Genomic DNA, 18,865 nt, shown 5'->3' on the forward strand with positions numbered 1-18,865 from the left:
GTGTACTTGGCTACCTCCTAGGCATCCATCTCTCGCACAAAGTCTCAACAGGAGCTAAAATACATTAGAGATAAAGTACAGGGACTGTATAAATTAGGAGCACAGCTGGGGCAAATCGGTCCCATCAGTAATCTCTCGTCACTGGACAGGCACCCTGAGAACCACTTCTTACCTGACGGTATCTGCGGCTATTCTTTTAATTAGCTGGCCTGTGGCAAGGTCGTCGTTAAGGTGTGACCAACATGTGATGCCGCGCGAAACAGGTTAATCAAAAGAAGAGCCAGGGATGCCATCAGGTAGGAGGTGGTTCTCAGGCCTCCCGTTCAGCGGTCACAGATTACAGACGAGGCCAATGCAACGCTATTCACACCAACTTTTATTAGGACCCTTGCAGTCAGTAGCAGGAGACTGCTGTACAGGTGTTGATTCTTCTGAAGCTCTGAAAGGAGGAGGTTAACGCTTCCAAGATCCTATCCCAATATGTAGTAGGTGTAATCTCAGTAATATTAGCAAATATCTCCAATTAGACATGTATTATAGTTCTTCTGATTCGCCGTGTCTCTTTCCTTATGTGCAGTACATGACAAAAGAGACACAGTGAATCAGAAGAACTAGTTGCTAGTGGTCATAACCATGGATGCCTAAGCTCCTGCAATACCTGCACATGAGGGAAGAGACATAGCTTATCAGAAGAACTATACTACATTTCTAATTGGAGGTATTTGCTACTATTATTATTACACCCACTACATATTAGGATAGCATCTTCCAGATGGGAATACCTCTTTAAGCACTGTATAGAAAAGAGTGCGGTGTACCATAAGCTCAGACAGCACTAAAATAGAAGCCAGAATTACTGTATTAATTAGAGGAGCACTCCTCCGTCCTTCTCAGCAGTGATTGGCGGCTACACCGAATGTGAAGAGGGGCCGGAGAAGATGTGGGGAGGCGGAGGGATCACTCCCCAAATAAACTGATGGATAAATGTAGATTTTTGGAGCTCTGCTGCCTGAAGAGCCTGCCTGTTAATGTTCCTTGGTCCGAATTCCTGCTCCCAGCTCATTCTGTCCCTGCCTTGTTCAGTCTCCCTTTTCTCCCAGAAATACAAGTCCTTGAGAATAAAACCATAACCTTCAATTACAGATAGAGCTTAAAAGCAATGCAAAGCCAGAAATATGACACTACAAATGTGACAGTGGCAATTCCCCATGAGGCACAGAGTTTGAAGAAAATCCTTTGCATATTATTTAAAAGCAAAGCTGGAAAACAAAACGCCCTGTCAATTATATGCCCAATACAAGTAATGTAATATTAGCCCATTCGGTAAAGCACCCTGTACACTGTACAGATTGTGCAGTGCTTTACACTCCCACCCAAGGTGGTCACACCTATAGGGGTTCACCAGGATTAGCAAAGAAAGGGGGTTGGCAGTACTGCCAGGCGAAGACCTTAGAATTGTGTGCACTGCATCCTCATTTATATGGATCTCTCTCACCCCTCTCCCTCCCTCCCAGTGATTGACAGATACATCAGAAGGGAGGAAGAGTCATATCCAAGAATACAGCAAACTCCTAAATATCAGCTCTGAAGATAAATACATTTCTAAATAGCTTCTGTGCCATTTAGCAAGTTGTTGGCCATTAAGGCTAGGCTCCCAAATTGAGCGTTTGATGTTGCAGATTTTCAGCACCTAATAAGTAACTAAGGTTACTTGAGTTTTTCACTGCGTTTTTAATCGCATTTTTATGCTGCGTGTTTTGTCTCCTTTTGGTGTATCATGTATTCAACAAAGCTGCTTTAATTTTTGATACTTCCTGGTATTTGGTTTTGACAAAACGTTATTGATAAAGTCATGTGTGCCATGTGTTTTTTATATGTCTCCACTGTGGAAACACACTAAAAACGCAGATGCATTTTTAGGGGAAAATTTGCACATAAAGCTTGGCGTACCTGCAGGAGAAATTGACTTGTTGCAGATTTGAAACAAGCACTGCAGGTCAGTTCACGCTAAGTGAAATAAAAGCACAGCAGGCCTGAGATTTCTATGAATCCCATCCACTTTGATGGAACTGTAAGATACTGTATTTCTGACACTGAATATGCGCAACATCGAGAACTCACCAAGACCTAATTGTGGGAACACAGGCTAAGAGGGGTTTACATGCAAACTATATACATGTAAATGTCTGATCACTGAGGTGCCACCATTCACTAGATAGTCCCAGGCCATCCTTCCTGCACGACTATAGAACTGAACATAGCGGAAGTCATGCATGTGTTATGGCACAGATGGAGGCAGATGAGTGAACCACTTGGCAGTATTCGGCAGCATTTAAATGGAGCTGCAGGGGCATGCCTGACATTCAAGGGTCTCCTCAATGCGGTGTGAACTATTATGGGGGCTGGGAACTCCAGTTATAATTTTTGATGGAAGACATTTAACTAAGAGGACAGATCTCTTAAGAAGTCACATCACTTCATTACCTATACCTTCCTTCTTTAACCGATACTACAACACTCTTCGGCATACTACCGTTCTATATTCTGTATGTGATTTCGAACCTCAATTACATTGAGGAGTAAGTGACAATATGGTGTAAACTAGCTTGGCAACATGTTATGCCAACTTAGTATTGGAAAGGTGGTCCCTTTAGTCACAACACCACTGCCGATAACATGCAGACCATGAGCGATACAATAATGGCACAGATCATCTCAGGACCCACCTCCATGTCACAGCTGTATTCCGTTTTATCCAACAACATCACTTTGCATGGCACAGTTTTCACTTTTTTAGGGGATTTTGATGGAATATCCTTCTTAGTTTCAGCTGGAAGCTTCTGCTTTATTTCTTTTTCATCTTCACGTTTGTCTTCTTTTTCAACGACTTCTTGTGTATCTACCTCTTTGTTCTCCTCTATAGAAACCTTTAAGCAAAAGAAATAAAACAAAACCAAGATGGTGGTGATAAAAACAGAACACTGTGCATGGAAGTTAATTATGAACATTCAATCTTGGGGTACGCTCCAAAAACCACTTGAAGAACTGCTAAAAGCTTGAAAGAATGTACTTATGCATTTCTATGTAAAAAACGACTTGCTGGTCAATGTCAGGCATTTAACTTATTCAATTTCCAAAGATGTCAAGAGGTTAAAAGAAAAGACCTGACCATTCTTCAGGTGTTCCTCGCTCTGAAAACACTATATGTACAGTAGAAGTCAACGGAAAGAGACAAACGTTGTCCAGTCGCGTATGAGTGTTTTACCAGTGTTTTTACTTGAAAATTGAAAAACCTCTAGAAGTTTAGTCATTGTTCAACAGAATTAAAAGAACGTCTGGAAAACGCCAGGTTAATAAAAATAAAAAACAAACACCTGAGAAAATGACAAAAAAAAACTATAAAAAAAGACTGCTTATCACAGGCTGTCAATAGGGTTGAGCGAGTATGTTCTGTCCGAGTATGCTCGGGCCGAGCACCGAGTATTTCCAGCTGCTCGGTGATAAGGTTAAATCGCTCCCGTGTGCATGATTTGCAACTGTTTGGCAGCTTTTTTACATGTGAGGAATGTGTAAGAAATAGACATTCCTCCCATGTAATAAAGCTGTCAAACAGTCGCAAATCATGCACGGGAGTGATTCAAGCATATCACCGAGCAGCTATAAATACTCGTTGCTCGGGTTAATAGAACATACTCACTCAACACTAGCTGTCAACAATTTGATCCTGTTGGTGATTTTGAATGGAACAAGGGTGACACTTTCCTGGCAGATGCCCGGTTTGCAGCCCCTCCTACGGTCTCTGAAGTATTTGATACATTTGTGTTTGCATAGAAAATCTCTGATGGCACTAAATCCACTATAGAGAACATAAAAATCTTGCTCTATTTACCTAAATGCATTTTTCAATATTCTCCTAGTATTGGTCTGATGTTCATCAGACCTTCTGGTGCTACTTTTCTTTGTTACTTCATTCGAACCATGAAACTTTCTGTCTAATGTACACATCCACCTTAATGGCAATCTATCAGCAGAACACACCCTCATAAGTCGTCTATATGAGAATGTAGGTTCTAAAAAGTTGAATAAAATGATACCTTGATTTCAGGGATCCAATGTCTTATTCCAGAGAAATCCACATTTTTCTTGAGTGCAAATGAGCTGTTAAGGTCTATGGGTGGTACATAAATCTCCTTGAAAATCTGCCTCCAGAGCACATTTTAAATGAAAGGGGGAGTTACCACTGTGACCGAAGTAATGACTGACAGTCTGCTCTCCTGAACCTCACATGAACTTCTCTAGAATAAGACATCAGACTGTAGATACTTTTATTCAACTTTCTATAATTTGAATGCACATGTAGACTGTTGGGTTGAGACTACTAACAGCTTCTCTTTAAGCAGTCTTTGTAAACTCTGCGGCAAGACATGTCACTTTAACAATAAAGATGACAAACTGATTGTTTTGCCAAGCATCTTTGTGCACAAAGCGCAAATGCATTTTAAAAAAAAAAAAAAAGGTATTCCATTTACAAGAAATTATCGACAGGATAGGAGATGGCTTGTAGATCAGTGGGGGCTGACAAAAGAGGTCCTCACTGATCACTAGAACAGGGCATTTTTCTCCCTTTCTGAATGGAGTGACAGTGCCTATGCTCAAACTCTGTTCACTCTCTATAGGAGTGCAAGAGAAAGTATATTACAGCGATCTCCTTTCTCTGGCAGTCCTATAGAACAGGTAGGGATAATTCTTCTTGGGTGTCAGCAAATAAAACAGAACTAATTCAACAAATGAATTCCCATCTGTTTCCTGGAACAGCAGCATAAGAAAATATTTTGGAAACAAGACAAAAAGTATCCTTTTACTGGGGCTCATTTCACACTTGCTGTTATAAAAGGAACAGACAACCAGAATGGATTACTGGACAAGTGAACATAGTCTTACTAAATATTACACATAGAATAATGACCCACAGAACAAGCCAGGGGATGCATACCTGTACGTCTGCATGGTCAGCATCAGCTTTCTTCTCCGGACTCTCTGACTCAGTCTCCACAGGCTGGCCTTCTGCTGGAATCCCATCTTTATTGTTCACTTCAACTTCTTTTTCCTCATTTCCCTCGGGTGACCCATCGATTTTGTCAGTGGTCTCCTCTTTAGGCGGCTCCGGTTGGCTTAGGGATCTTTGTTTCTTGAGCCATGGAGGCAGAAAGCGGGAAATCCCTTTGCTTTCATGTGCCTCCTTTTTCGGTTTCCCAGGACTTTTCTGTCCAGGACTGGTTGGGGAAGATGGTGATTCAATAGCGTTCACTTGTTCTGGTTCTCCAGGGTTTGGATTCCCAGGGCTTTCAGTGGCGTCAGTGTTTTCGGCTTTCTGATGATCCTGCTCATTTGAATTCTCCGTCTCCTCATTCTGCATCTCAGACTGTTCGGAACCATTTACTTCAATACCTGTATCTGATTCGGTCGTCATGGTCTCACTTTTTGCTGAAATGAAATTGAAGATAGTTGCTTAGTCTCAAGAGCCAAACATGCATGCTATAGAAACATGGAAAGCTGTAGCAAACTTGTGAGCTTGAGTAAACAGTGGTCATCCATTTAGGAGCCAGAAGGTGGTTCTTTAAACAGAGCATGGTCTCTAGATATAAGTACTAAGAACGTAAGCAGGAATGGAATGGAGGAAGGAAGGATATACAGGAGATGAAGAATAAGAAGGAAGCTGGGAGTCGCACAGTGATGTAAACACCTTCTATCCCTGGTCACTATATGACATAAGCTAAAGAGTTATTTAAAGAACTTTGGTCTTTTGTGATTTAGAGCATGTGTACGAAAATTATGGTCTCATTCTCTGTGAGGACTGCCCACTCTTGTGAAAGCATATTGTAGGCATGAAAAGCTCACATGTGACCACTGGCCAGATTCACTTTTGGCACACTTCTAACTTCATAAACACTCATTAGATGCTACACCCTGGGAGAAAGCACGCACACACACACACACACACACACACACACACACACACACACACACATCAGAAAGCAGCAGGCAAGAGTCCTCGTCACACTTCCTAGACCAGAGCGCGTGGGTTAATGAGGGTCACCTCTGTAGCCAACTCAAGCAAGAATATCACTTTACTATCTGGGTACAACTGCTTGCACTGCTCTAACCACAAAAACCATCAGCCGCCAACCATGCTAGTGGGGCACTGGGATTGTCGTAGCCTCCTTATACTGCATTAGGCCTCATTCACACGTCCGTGTTTAAACATGTACATGAAAAAAATGATACCGGTATCATCAGCGTTGTGCATCAGTGTGTCGGTGTGTATCGTCAGTGTGTCCGTCTTTACCGTCAGTGTGTCATCAGTGTTTTTCACATATGGATGAAAAAAAAAAAATTCCAAAGCTTCTCCTACCCTTTGCAATGCTAAACACGGACAACATACAGATGGCATCTGTGTGCTGTATGTGTTTTCACCATACCCACAGACTTGAATCCGTTTTCTTCCGACAGCATGGGTGACAACACAACGTGCAACATGGACATGTGAATGAGGCTTTAAAGGGGTTGTCCAATACTTTATACCCCCCCCCCCATGTATCCCCCGGGGCACCTAAGACTTTTTGTAAATACCTTATGTTCGCTGCTCATAGGCATTAGCACTGGCTGCTCACAGGCATCACGTGACCCGGGGGTTTTGGTCTTCCGCGTTCCACCGGTGGCTGCTGGGTTGTGGGCGGGGTTACCCCCACGCCCCCCCTAGTCACACCCGGCATCCACAGCGAGCTCTGCCTCTCCCCATTCATTGGGAAAGCGTGCGGTGGATGCTGGGTGTGACGTACGGGGTAACCCCACCCACAACCCAGCAACCACCGCGGGGACCCCAGCGCTGAGTCACGCCTCACTTGTAGTGACGTCAGCTCGGGGTCACGTGATGCCTGTGAGCGGCCATCGATGGCACCGCTCACAGGAATTATCAGCAACAGAAGGTATTTACAAGTCTTAGGGGACAAGAGGGAATACATTGGGGGGAGTAATATAAAGTAGCGCACAACTTCTTTAAGGGAATTTTTCAGTCTGAGAAGACAAGTCTGCAGTTACTCTAGGTTACTGCAGACTGCCAAATCCTGACATTGTGCAATCGCACACTGTAAAGATTCCCCTGCATTCCCAACGCAAGTGGGCGATCACGTGACAGCATGTATGCAATTTACATAGTTGTGGTCACATGGCAATTAGTCTGAATTAGCTTCTCTCAATTCTCTTGTATTAAGTGAAGCTGGATAGTCTATCAGCAAGTGACCCCCAACTATGTAAATCGCATGATCCACTAGCAAGTAGGTGATCACGTGACTGCATGTATGGCATCTATGCGGTCACATGATCAATACACGCACAGGAAATACAGGGGACCGCACACGGTCACGATTCAGCAGTCTGCAGGTGCTCAGCAACCGCAAACTTTTCTTCTTAAACAAACAGGGGCAGAGTCCCAAGGTGCAGGTGTGCGGCTTTAATAACATTAAAATATAACCTTAAACATTTTTTAAATTAATCCGTAATACTGATCTGTATGACTATAATGAAGATCAGCTTTATTTTTTATGGTGCCAAATCAGAATATAAATCACCTGTGCACAGGTCTCTACTAAAAGGAGAGACCCTTATACAATTACTACTGGGTACAGAGTGCTGCCTCTATAATCTAATGATCCATTAGCCCACTAGGCACACGAATTGACGCAGTTAAAGGGGTTGCCCACTACTACTGAAAATAGGCCAATGTATTTTTATGATGAAAATAAGTGTCTTTGTAAATACCATGCGCTGGTGGTACTGCCTGTGAGCGGTGCTATAGCTGGCCGCTCACAGGCATCACGTGACCCCCGGCTTATGTCACAACAAGTAAGGCGTGACATCAGTGACGCGGTCCCTGCCGTGGCTGATGGGCTGTGGCCGGGGTTATCCCGTGCGTCACACCCAGCATCCAACGCGCGCTTTCCCAATGAATGAGGAGAGGGAAAGTGCGTGGTGGATGCCGGGTGTGATGCACGGGGTAACCTCGCCCACAGCCCAGCGTCCACCATGGAACGCAGCAGTGAGAAACCCCTGGCTGCAGCCGGCACTTGACGTGACATCAGCGGATGTCAGAGCCGGGGGTCACGTGATGCCTGTGAGTGGCCACTATGGAATTAACTGTGCTCTAAAAATACAATAATAATAATAATAATAATAACAACAACAATAATAAATAGACCTAATATAGTTCTGGGTGCTATTCTACGTGGTGCCAACAGACAGAATTGGCATAATGCAGAGAATCCGCACATGGTGGCTCAGTGGGTAGCACTGTTGCCTTATAGCACTGTGGTTCAGGGTTCAAATCCCACCAGGGACACCATCAGTACGGCTTTGGTGTGGGTTTCCTCCGGGTGCTCCAGGCACATGCCAAAGACAAACTGATAGAAAACTTAGACTGTGAGCCCCAATGGGGACAGCAAAGACAATGCCTGTAAAGTGCTGTAAAATATGTTAGTGCTATAAAAAGGAGTATAATAAACAGTGTAAATAGACCCTTACTACCTGTCCTCCATAACTGTGGCATGCTGACATCACACAAGGCCTATTCTGCTTATACTGCATTATATCAGTGTAGAAATCATACTATTTAGTTATGCTTTGCATTTCAGTTCCTCATACCACCCAAACTATTCTCTCGCAAAGCAGAAGTAAGCAGACCCTTGGCAATTTAGGAGTATTTCAGACCTTTACTTGATGACAGTTACAGTACCATACTGGCCAAGACACTCTCCGACCACTACTGCTCCTCCATAGCTAATCAGTCAGCTACAATAACTCTTGTGAGACTTCCAGACTGATAGGTAAAACTTCACTATAGATAAGCAGACCATAAAAGAACTGTAATAAACATTAATATATAAAATAGCAACCAAAGCATGTGTTTAACGCACCGCTCCTGATAGAAGTCTTTAATCTGCATATTAGAGCCTAGACCGGACCACTGGGCGGCAGATTTATCAATACGGTCTAATTCTTAGAGAGGACCTTTCACCAAGATCTTCATGTTGCACTGGACACAGGATGCAATAGTGGCTGCAGAGCGGAATAAAACATTTTTCTGTTTTGATGTTAATGTCGCCTCTCCATTGCAGAGATATTAGCAATCAAAAGTATTTGGCAGTTAATAAGTTCATTTTAGTTACCGTAAGTACTTGGCGTATTTTAGAGAGTTATCACTTGGAGCATGTCATTTTTCTCCCTCTATGACATGAACCAATCATAAGAAGGCAGCAACACATAGGAAAAAGAAGAACAAGTCCTCTACATAGTTTATAAGTGATAAGTGAGTAAAATGAATAAATGTGCCCTTTATATGTCCCTTTAAGCTCCCCACCAGGTTTTGGCCTCTAAAACAGCATTCAAAAACTCTTAAAGTGAACCTGTCACCAGGTTTACTATATGAGATAAGACCACAACCTTTCAGCCCTCATATACAGCATTCTATAATGCTGTACACAAGCCCCCAACCCAGCCTGCAAGAGAAGAAAAGGATGTTTTATTATACTCACCTGCAGGGTGGTCCGGTACTAGGGGTGTCGCTCGTCTTGGCCCGGAGCCTACCTTCTTCTTGCGATGCCATCCTCCTCCTTGCTTCATGTGGATGAAGCGTTCCGTACATCATCCACACAGTCTCCCCGGCATCACGCTCCTGCACAGGCGTACTTCTCTGCCCTGAGCAGGCCAGAGTAAAGTACTGCAACGTGCATGTGCCTGGACTCTTTGACCTTTTTGGGTGCATGCGCACTGCAGTACTTTGCTCTGCCCTCAACAGGGCAGAGAAGTATGCCTGGCAGGAGTGCAATGCCGTGGAGACTGTGTGGATGATGTTCGGGAGGCGTCATCCACGTGAAGCAAGGAGGACAGCATCGAAAGAAGGGAGGCACCAGACCAAGACGAGCGACACCCACTTGGACCGGACCACCCCGCAGGCGAGTATAATAAATCCTCTTTTTCTTGTCTTAAAGGCCAGGTTGGGGGCTTATATACAGCATTATAGAAAGCAGTATATGAGGGCTGAGACGTGGTGGTCTTATCTCATATGGTAAAAACTTAGTGACAGGTTCGCTTTAAGATGTCCTAGGAGACTACATAACAATGGGAGTTATCAATTGTGGCGTAATTTGCCTTGAAAAAAAACTGCCCTGTGACCTGTACCATATTTGTGATGTTTTTAGACCATTATTTCACTCATTTACACAGCAATTTACAGACATTATCACGTAAAAATGTATCTTTCTTTAAACAGCTCCTGGTTTTGACAGAAAACTGCTCAAAACCTGAAATATGTGATAAAACCTAATAAGTTAATTTATTGCAAGTATTCAATTCTCATTTCCAGATTCATAGCATGAAAAAAAAGCTCAACAGACCACAGGCAACAAGCCAGGAAATCATCAATTATGCTAAACAACCACCCAACGAAATCCATGAAAAAACTGCTGTGGAATTCTGTGGGAACCTGGAAATGTGGTCTCACAAAGCCAGGCCTAAGTAGGTAAAGTCTTGGGAAGCGTGAAATAGCCAAAATTCCCAGAACCAAAGGTTATGTGTGGTTTACCCTTACTATGCTGTTTGCCTTTATAATGTTGAGTCTAGAAAGAAGAATTGTGCAGCTGCATGAAGCCGAAGGCAGAAATCTACAATCTATAAATAGGCTTTACAGAAAACTACTAAGTGTTGTCAAGCATCACTGCAATGAATGTGGGCATGGACTCGAATAAGCCACGAAGGCTGACAGACCCGTTATAGATCCTGCAATCTAAGAAAGCAGTCATTTTCTTATGTGTATTTAGCAACTCTACTAGGCCTTACCTTCTTACAACACAATTTTGTGAGTCCTTAAAGCATATTGGACTATAAAAAGATAAAAATATGCCATATGCCTTACAATTTTGCCATATTTTACAGCAGTGTCCCCCAATAATTTCAAACCAAGGATTTTTTTCTAACATTTGTTTCAAATTAATAGCAGCAAAAGGCTCTGAAATGCAACTTGCACAGTGCCAGCACAATAAACAATAAAACCAATTAGCGACACCGTCACAATGTCATTAAAGCCCAATGAAAAATGGCAGCATGTGTTTTCATGTGCGGCTGGGGTTGAGAGGTTTTTTTTTTTTTTTTAAGGCAATCAAATATGACAAGTTTTCTAGAAGAATCCTCGCCTTCACTCCAGTAAGTGTTCCTCCTCTGTGGAGTTTTTCGGTTCCTGAATCGTTTTGAAGAATTTTTCCGTGTGTTTTTTGCAGCTTTTTCATTGGGCAATGCCTAGTTTGCAGCATTTTCCATCAGGAGACACTTTGTTTTCTCCCACCACCTTTCAAAATCTGATGCAGAAGAAAAACACTCAAAAGAATGATCTTGTGTATGCTAAGAAAAAAAAATTAGAAGGTGTTTTTCGTGTATTTTTTAACCATGTTTTGGAAAGGATCTGCTCCAAAACCTGTGTGTGCAATAACCATATTACAAGCAACCTGGCACCAATCACCTTGTTCAACATTGTATCTACACAGCCCTTACAGTCACCATGTTTCCAATCTTCAAGACAAAAGAGCCACATGGAAGGCAGGCCAGATATTTTTCTTTTTAATTACTATACATGCAGCATGCTCCCTCTTATACGAACCATATGTATTACAAGAAGTACAATTGCTTATATTATTCCTTCACACTACACGGTGCAAGAACAGTATAAAGTTAGTTACTTGACAGCTCACATAAAAGCGCAGTAAGCAACTGCTTGCATTTAAGACAATTTAGCATGAAATGTGTTGTGTGGAAGCAATTTTCCAGGAAACATCACTTCCTCAATTACAAGGGTCCAATAATACATCATTTCTTATCAGATCCAGTTGGATGAACACATAGGTGGGCTGCGCTGCTGGAGTAAAGCAATGCTTCAGAGATGATGATGATGATGATGATGATGATGATGATGATGAAAGGCTTTTTATTCACAACGCGTTTCAACGCCGTACCAGAATCTTTTTCAAGTGACAAAAACAAATGTCATTTGGTTGTTTCACTTGAAAAAGACGCAGGTACGGCATTGAAACGCATTGTGAATAAAAAGCCTTTCAGCATCTTCTCTGAACAATTGATTTACTCCAGCAGCGCAGCCCATCTACAGTTCATCCAACTGGATCCAATATCTCCTGGAGGATTTATCCTCCAGCCACGGGGCAGCAGCAGCTGTTTTTCTTCATGCCTTCATAGGAGTTGTGCCTGTCACATCTCCACCAAACCCGCCGACAAGGGTGGGGCTATAGTTGTTATGGACAAAAGTACCTACCTGACTGAGATCGTACGCCAACTAGGCGACACGACAGTCTATCAGAAGTTACCAAATGGCCCCTCTAACACCACTAAAGCCACCATTACTGAGACGATTGACCGACATCTAGGAATTGGCACTATTGACCTCAAAACACGAGACTACCTAATCAAGAAATTCCCCATAATTCCCGTGTTTTACACACTACCTAAAATACACAAGTGTCTAGAAAACCCACCAGGACGACCCATTGTCGCCTCGACCGATTCCATCTTAGCCCCATTATCCATTTTTCTTGAGAAAATACTCACTCCTCTGATTAAAGAAAGTCCATCATTTTTATTGGACACAGGTGCATTTCTAACTACCATTCACACCATCCATCAGATCCATCCAGAGTCTCTCTTAGTTACTTTAGATGTCAACAATCTGTACACTTGCATTCCCCACAAAAAAGGCATCCAGTGCGTTGGGAACTTACTGGAGAAGTCCGGCATCTCCACAGAAGTTTGCAATCTTAGCATAGACCTACTCACACTGGTCTTGACAAAAAATTTTTTCATGTTCCAAGATTCTTTTTACCTTCAGAAACAAGGGACCGCGATGGGCTCCAATGTACCCCTCCCTATGCCAATTGCTACATGGCAACATTTGAGGAGAACATCATTTACCCCAACACATTATTCCAAACCCATGCCATCTTATGGAAAAGATACATAGACGACATATTCTGTATATGGGACGGTCCAATTGAATCTCTCATGGATTTCTTTAACAGCATTAATTCAGCCTGGGATGGACTCAAGTTTACAGTTAATTCAGAGTCCATTAATTTTCTAGACACCAGAGTCATTAAGAGCCGAGAGGGCATACTGTCCACTGACCTTTACATGAAACCTACAGACCGTAATGGTTTGCTTCGTTTCGACAGTCTACATCCTAAACCCACCATATCATCAGTACCTAAATCACAATTTCACCGAGTAAAACGGATAGTCAGTGATCCCACTACCTGCACCCTTCGACTAAAAGAGATGCAAAGGAAATTTGAGGATAGAGGTTATCCCCCTGACGTATTAACAAAATCTCAGAACCCAGTAGTTAACTCTCGCCCTACTACTTCGAACCGGATTCCATTCGTTCACACGTACCATCCGGCTGTCCTCATCCTTCACAAAAAGATCCGACAACATTGGAAATTATTACACCAGGCCTTCCCGACTGTACCAGAGTTTACAGTTCCTTTTCTACCTTGCTTCAAAAGGGCCCCCAATCTCAGAGACCAACTTATCCGGGCAGATTTTGGTACCGCTAAAAGGTCTACACACCAGAGATTCCTTTCTACTCCTAAAACGGGGACGTTTCCCTGTTTACAGTGTTATCAATGTAATAATGTCATCAGGGGAAACACCTTCTACCATCCACATTCAGGCAGACAATATCACATTAGGGATTACTACACCTGTAACTCGTCCTTTGTGGTCTATTTGATCAAATGTCCATGTGGTCTCCTCTACATAGGGGAGACCACACGACCAGTAAAGGATCGAATATCCAAACACAAATCCACTATTCGTTGTAAGAATTTATTGCTTCCATTACCTCTTCATTTCACAACATGTGGACATTCCATCTCCCAACTTAAATTCCAAGTCATTGATCATGTACCCCCATTACGCCGAGGTGGCGATCGCATCCGTAGACTCAAACATCGTGAAGCCTACTGGATACATGAACTACAGTCACTTACACCCAAGGGACTCAACCGGGAATATGATCTTCTCGCATTCACTTAATTATCTGCATGTACTCTCAATTGACCTCTGTCCCTGTGACTACTTTTTTCGGTCATTTGTACACAATGTCATAGGTTGTTCCTATTGGGACTTATGGTTCTCTTATCCCAAAGTATACTACTGTCTGAAATTATTGCTATAATTTTGTGTACCTATTTCATGTATTCATGAGATTATTGTCATATTTTGTATATATGCTTTGTTATTATTATTGTTTTTCTGGAAGAATAAGCACAATATTAATAACCTTTTTCTCTTTATTTTAGAACCTTCCCTAAGACCCATGCTCCTTCCCTGCTCCCTCCTGTGGCTCCCACCCTGGATTCTCCTGTACCAGCTACATTCCTCTTCTCTCTTTAGTATCCACTATTGCTATATAAATACCCTGTGGAACGCATCCTTTGGGCCCTGGAACGCAAGCGACGCGTCACTTCCGCCCATGTGACCGCCGCCCTCCAATGGGATCCCTGCTATGTCAGGTCCTATTCATCACTTCTGGTGGAACGCACTTCCTGAACGAATGGAACGCACGTGTTGCGTCACTTCCGCCCACGTGACCGCCGCTAACCAATAGGACCTTTCCGGGTCAATCACAGGTCCTACAGGCCATACTTCTCTTACACAGCGCTCCACTACCACCAATGATAACCTTAGAACTCACAGAGGCCCTCCCCACGCTCATAAAAGAGCGTTCAAATCACCTGCTCAATACTCTACCACCATAGAACTAGCGGTGGATACCGCGTTCCTCAACATATTATACCTGCCTGCCATATACACAAGGTTTGTGCCTGACATCCTGTTCCACTCTGACTTCTTCCTTTTTGCTCATTGCATCTATTCATGTCCCTTATTTGCTACCTACTCTCTTTACAGCCATTGTGTGGACACAGCCCAATCCTGGCTTTCCTCTGAATACTGATATGCCCCCTTTTTTTTCCTATCTCTGTTCATGATACATCACCTTCCCTCATTATCCTATTCCCTCCCGTCCCCTCCCATACTTCAATATTTACCTATATGTGCAACATGTATTTGTACTTGACCATTGTAATTTTGTAAATATTTGCATTTTTTTGTTTTTTTAGTACACTGATGAAGGTCCCTAATGACCGAAACGTTTGTACTTTTGTATTCATCCACTTTATTATTAAAAAAAAGCAACAATTAAGTTTCTGAGTGCCGGGTTTTATCTTTAATCTATACTTGGTTTGGCACCTTACCCGGGCACCACCTCCACCAGGTGTGCGATAGTTTTGCTTTATACATCTCCACAAGGTGAGCGTAACCAGCACCCTCCTACTCTCCCTCCATAGGGTATCATCCTATTGTGCACTCTGTTCCCCATTATCTAGATTTACATATTATTTCTTATCAGAAATCTTTTTTCCTGCAGTGTTGGCATACACATTCATCACAGAGAACTCAACCTGACTTTATCCATATTTATGGTAGTGCTACAAAATATAGTATCAGAACAAGCTCTCTAATAAGACTGCTAAGGACTTAAATTCACAACTAAGGGTATGTGCCCACGATCAGGAATAGCAGCGTTTTGGACGCAGCACATTTTTGATGCGTCCAAAATGCTGCATTTTACGTTGCAAGCACAGTGGAAGGGATTTATAGAAATCCCATGCCCACTGTGCTTCTATTTAACGAGGGCTGGGGAGTCAGAGTCGTGGAGTCTGTGTCCATTTTGGTGGAGTCGATATAAAATGGACTGACTCCTAAAATATATAATAAATTGGGTACAGTAGTACAATGCAGAATGTGCTGTAAATGTTTTCATAAGTATTTGGGAAAGTTATGAAATATCCTATGTCCGTTCTATTCCTGATCTAAGGATCTCGGCTTTTAGCTGAGATGAATCTGTGCTGCACTTTATGTACACGCTCAGTAGTGAGGCCGTGCTGTGGAGTCGGAGGCATGGAGCCCTGGCTGCAATAACAGAGTTAGTTGTCAGGTTCCCCAGAAAACAAAAAACATTCCTAGAATAGAAGGACCCTGTGGGACTTCAGGATTGTGGTCACATTTTCCAAATACTGCACCGATGGCACTGCAAAGTGTGAAACCCAAAGTGACATTCATAGTACAAATTAATATTCTGCAGATTTCAAATGATACCATTACAGTATTATGTGGCGCGCAAAAGCGCAGTAATTTAGCCCACAGGAACATACCTTCATACCTAGTTTTTGATGCATTTTTGAGTAGAAAAGAAAGGAAAGGAAAAAAAGACCTTAGTTTAATACAAGCTTTACTGATTCTTTGACTGGGAGTTTTTTTTAGTGTGCTGTACACAGGACCGCCAATATAGCCTTCCCTAGACAGTTAAACTATGTTCCCATGGTGCATATATGTTGCGGTTATCCCACTGTATATTTGTATGCGGGAAAAATCGCAGCATATTACAGTTCCAGAAAAGTGCATGACCCACGCAATTAAGGGGGGGAAAAAAAAGGCGAAAGGAGCCAAAATTAGCCAATTGGTCCAGAAATGGTGCTGAAAATCTGCAGAATCAAATGGGCACCATGGGAACTCTGCTAGCGATCTTCTGGTGTCAGACAGGGTCCCAATCTCATAATACAATAGCAAGAACTCTGAAGTTATCACTTTCGAATTAAGAGTTTATTGTTACACAATCCAAAAGGTATAACAAGTAACATTTTGATGACTGAATGTGACTTTCCTCCACATCAAGGAGAGAAACATCAGTATTCAATGCACATTTCCATATAATGCATTTGAGGCAATGGGTCCATGAGTAAGGACGCATAGTTTGCTGGAAACGATTCGGTGAAATGTCTCATATTTTGTAAGCCATACGAAGAATGAATGGATGGATAAACAAGTTTTTAATCTTGAGAGCTGGATACCTTTTCCCCCATTTGGATGTATAATGTACGTCTCACTTTTATAATGATGCACAATAAAAATTATATTGTGGTACCGTGCTAACCAGAAAACTCAATGCAAATACTTTTATGCCTAAAAAAAATAATTATTCTAGGAGCGATATCTTTATTGGCTAACCAGAAAAATGGTATACGCAAGCCTTCAGAGCACAGAGGCTCCTTCATCAGGCAATATTATAAATGAATGACTGAGACAAGAGCAAAACATTTTAGAGATACTACCAGAGGACATTTGTGCATGGGGTGATGCCTCCTAAAGATAAGCCAAGGTTATAAAAATAAGGCTATTTTACAAATGGAAAGGTGGTTGGGGTCATGGCTTAGGAGGTTAGTGACTTCGAGACAGTCAAGTGGAGTTGTGAACTGTGTCCATGTAGTGAATCCTAATCCAGGTGTTACTACTACTTCATGCTGGCAGCATCCTAAACAAATATTTTGTCTAACCGCACCCAAATTAATCAACATTAACCTTGCTTTAAGGCTGATTGAGTTGAGTCATTACCCAGGTTTCACATTAGCTTTTAACAAAAAAGTTAATAAGAGACAAGATGATTCTTTCATTCTGTTCTCTAGTCTGGCAAAACCATTTGCAACCTGTTTGCTCAGCTCTATTTGATCAAAGCTGTGATTTGTAACAGATGAGCTACAGTGCTAACAGGAAGTCTGAAGTAGTCAGAGACACACCTACTGACTCCTCATTGGTTGCTGTTTCCCACCTCCAGCTCACACTTTTCCTGATTGGCTGCTTGCTATAAACACTAGCATTTACATTAGTGGATAGAGAATACATTTAATAATAAACAATAATTTTCATTACATCAAAGACAGATTACAGTAGAGATTACTAAACTGGAATTGAGAAGATTTAGTGGAGTGAATATAGTGTGGCAAATAAGCATCAGAATGCAGGAGCCTGGAAAGTTGCTTTGATATACATGAAGATTTCTCAGGGAGCCAATTACTGCCAGTAGTGTGCTGCATGGTAATAGAACAGTGGGGAAAAACTGCACAAGCTTTTACCAACAACTGCCATTGTTTTACAATGGAAAGCTTCAACAGCGTCACATGTACTGGAGAGGCTTCTAAGGAACCCGTCACCATGTGAAATGTGATAAGGAGACCACACCACACGATTTGTAACATGTTGGGAGGTACTAGTGAACAGAACAATCCATATAGAAAACACAGCACATCTTTAAGACATCGATCTTTAAGACATATGATTAGGAAGCGTTTACAAAATCAAATTCAGAAGAATTGTATGGAGACACAAAGGTAAAACAGCTTGTTATAATTCATTGATCTGTGACCAAATGTGACATTTCAGCTACTCCTGAGCCTTGATCTCACTGTAAAGGAGGTTGGAATTGAAGAATATCAAGCACCGATAATGCTATTGGTCTCCAAGGATAAAAATTGTTGTGCCGCGGGCATGTCTGGTGGTGAAGCGCTGCGCTCAGAACAGGCGGCTTTGTTTAATACCTGTTCTAAGTGCAACATTCTTGGAAACCAACAGTATTATCAGCGCTTCATTCTCTTCCATTCCAACATTTGGTCACAGACCCTTGGATTATAACTGCGGTTTACAATTGTGTCTCCATGTGATTCGCATTTGGCTTTGTAAATAAATACTTCCTACTTGCAGGAATTGAAGACTGCAGTGTGTTGTGTTTTCTATATGGACCAGGTCATAAGTGGCCTGTTTATGCTCTTGTTATTTCTATTGCTCCGTAACAGGTACTGCAACATATAAATATTAACTGGAGTTAATAGACACACACTCCTTTGCTGGGTAATAT

At 42.2% G+C, this 18,865-nt stretch overlaps 1 protein-coding gene across 20 annotated transcripts in view; it reads right to left on the minus strand.

The window, feature by feature from the left end:
• EPB41L2 (erythrocyte membrane protein band 4.1 like 2) overlaps positions 1 to 18,865 on the minus strand; it is a 178,286-nt gene that overhangs the window by 110,294 nt on the left and 49,127 nt on the right. For all 20 annotated transcript variants that reach the window (XM_073671227.1, XM_073671226.1, XM_073671232.1 and 17 more), the window contains 2 exons: positions 4,994 to 5,484; positions 2,727 to 2,927 (listed from right to left, as the gene is read on the minus strand). In XM_073671227.1, coding sequence (XP_073527328.1) covers positions 2,727 to 2,927; positions 4,994 to 5,470 — 678 coding nt within the window. In that variant the 5' untranslated portion in view covers positions 5,471 to 5,484. The remainder of the gene's footprint in view (positions 1 to 2,726; positions 2,928 to 4,993; positions 5,485 to 18,865) is intronic.

The sequence above is a fragment of the Phyllobates terribilis genome, unplaced genomic scaffold, assembly GCF_046119375.1.
Source record: "Phyllobates terribilis strain yellow unplaced genomic scaffold, ASM4611937v1 Scaffold_3__8_contigs__length_932513732, whole genome shotgun sequence".
NCBI lineage: Eukaryota > Metazoa > Chordata > Amphibia > Anura > Dendrobatidae > Phyllobates > Phyllobates terribilis.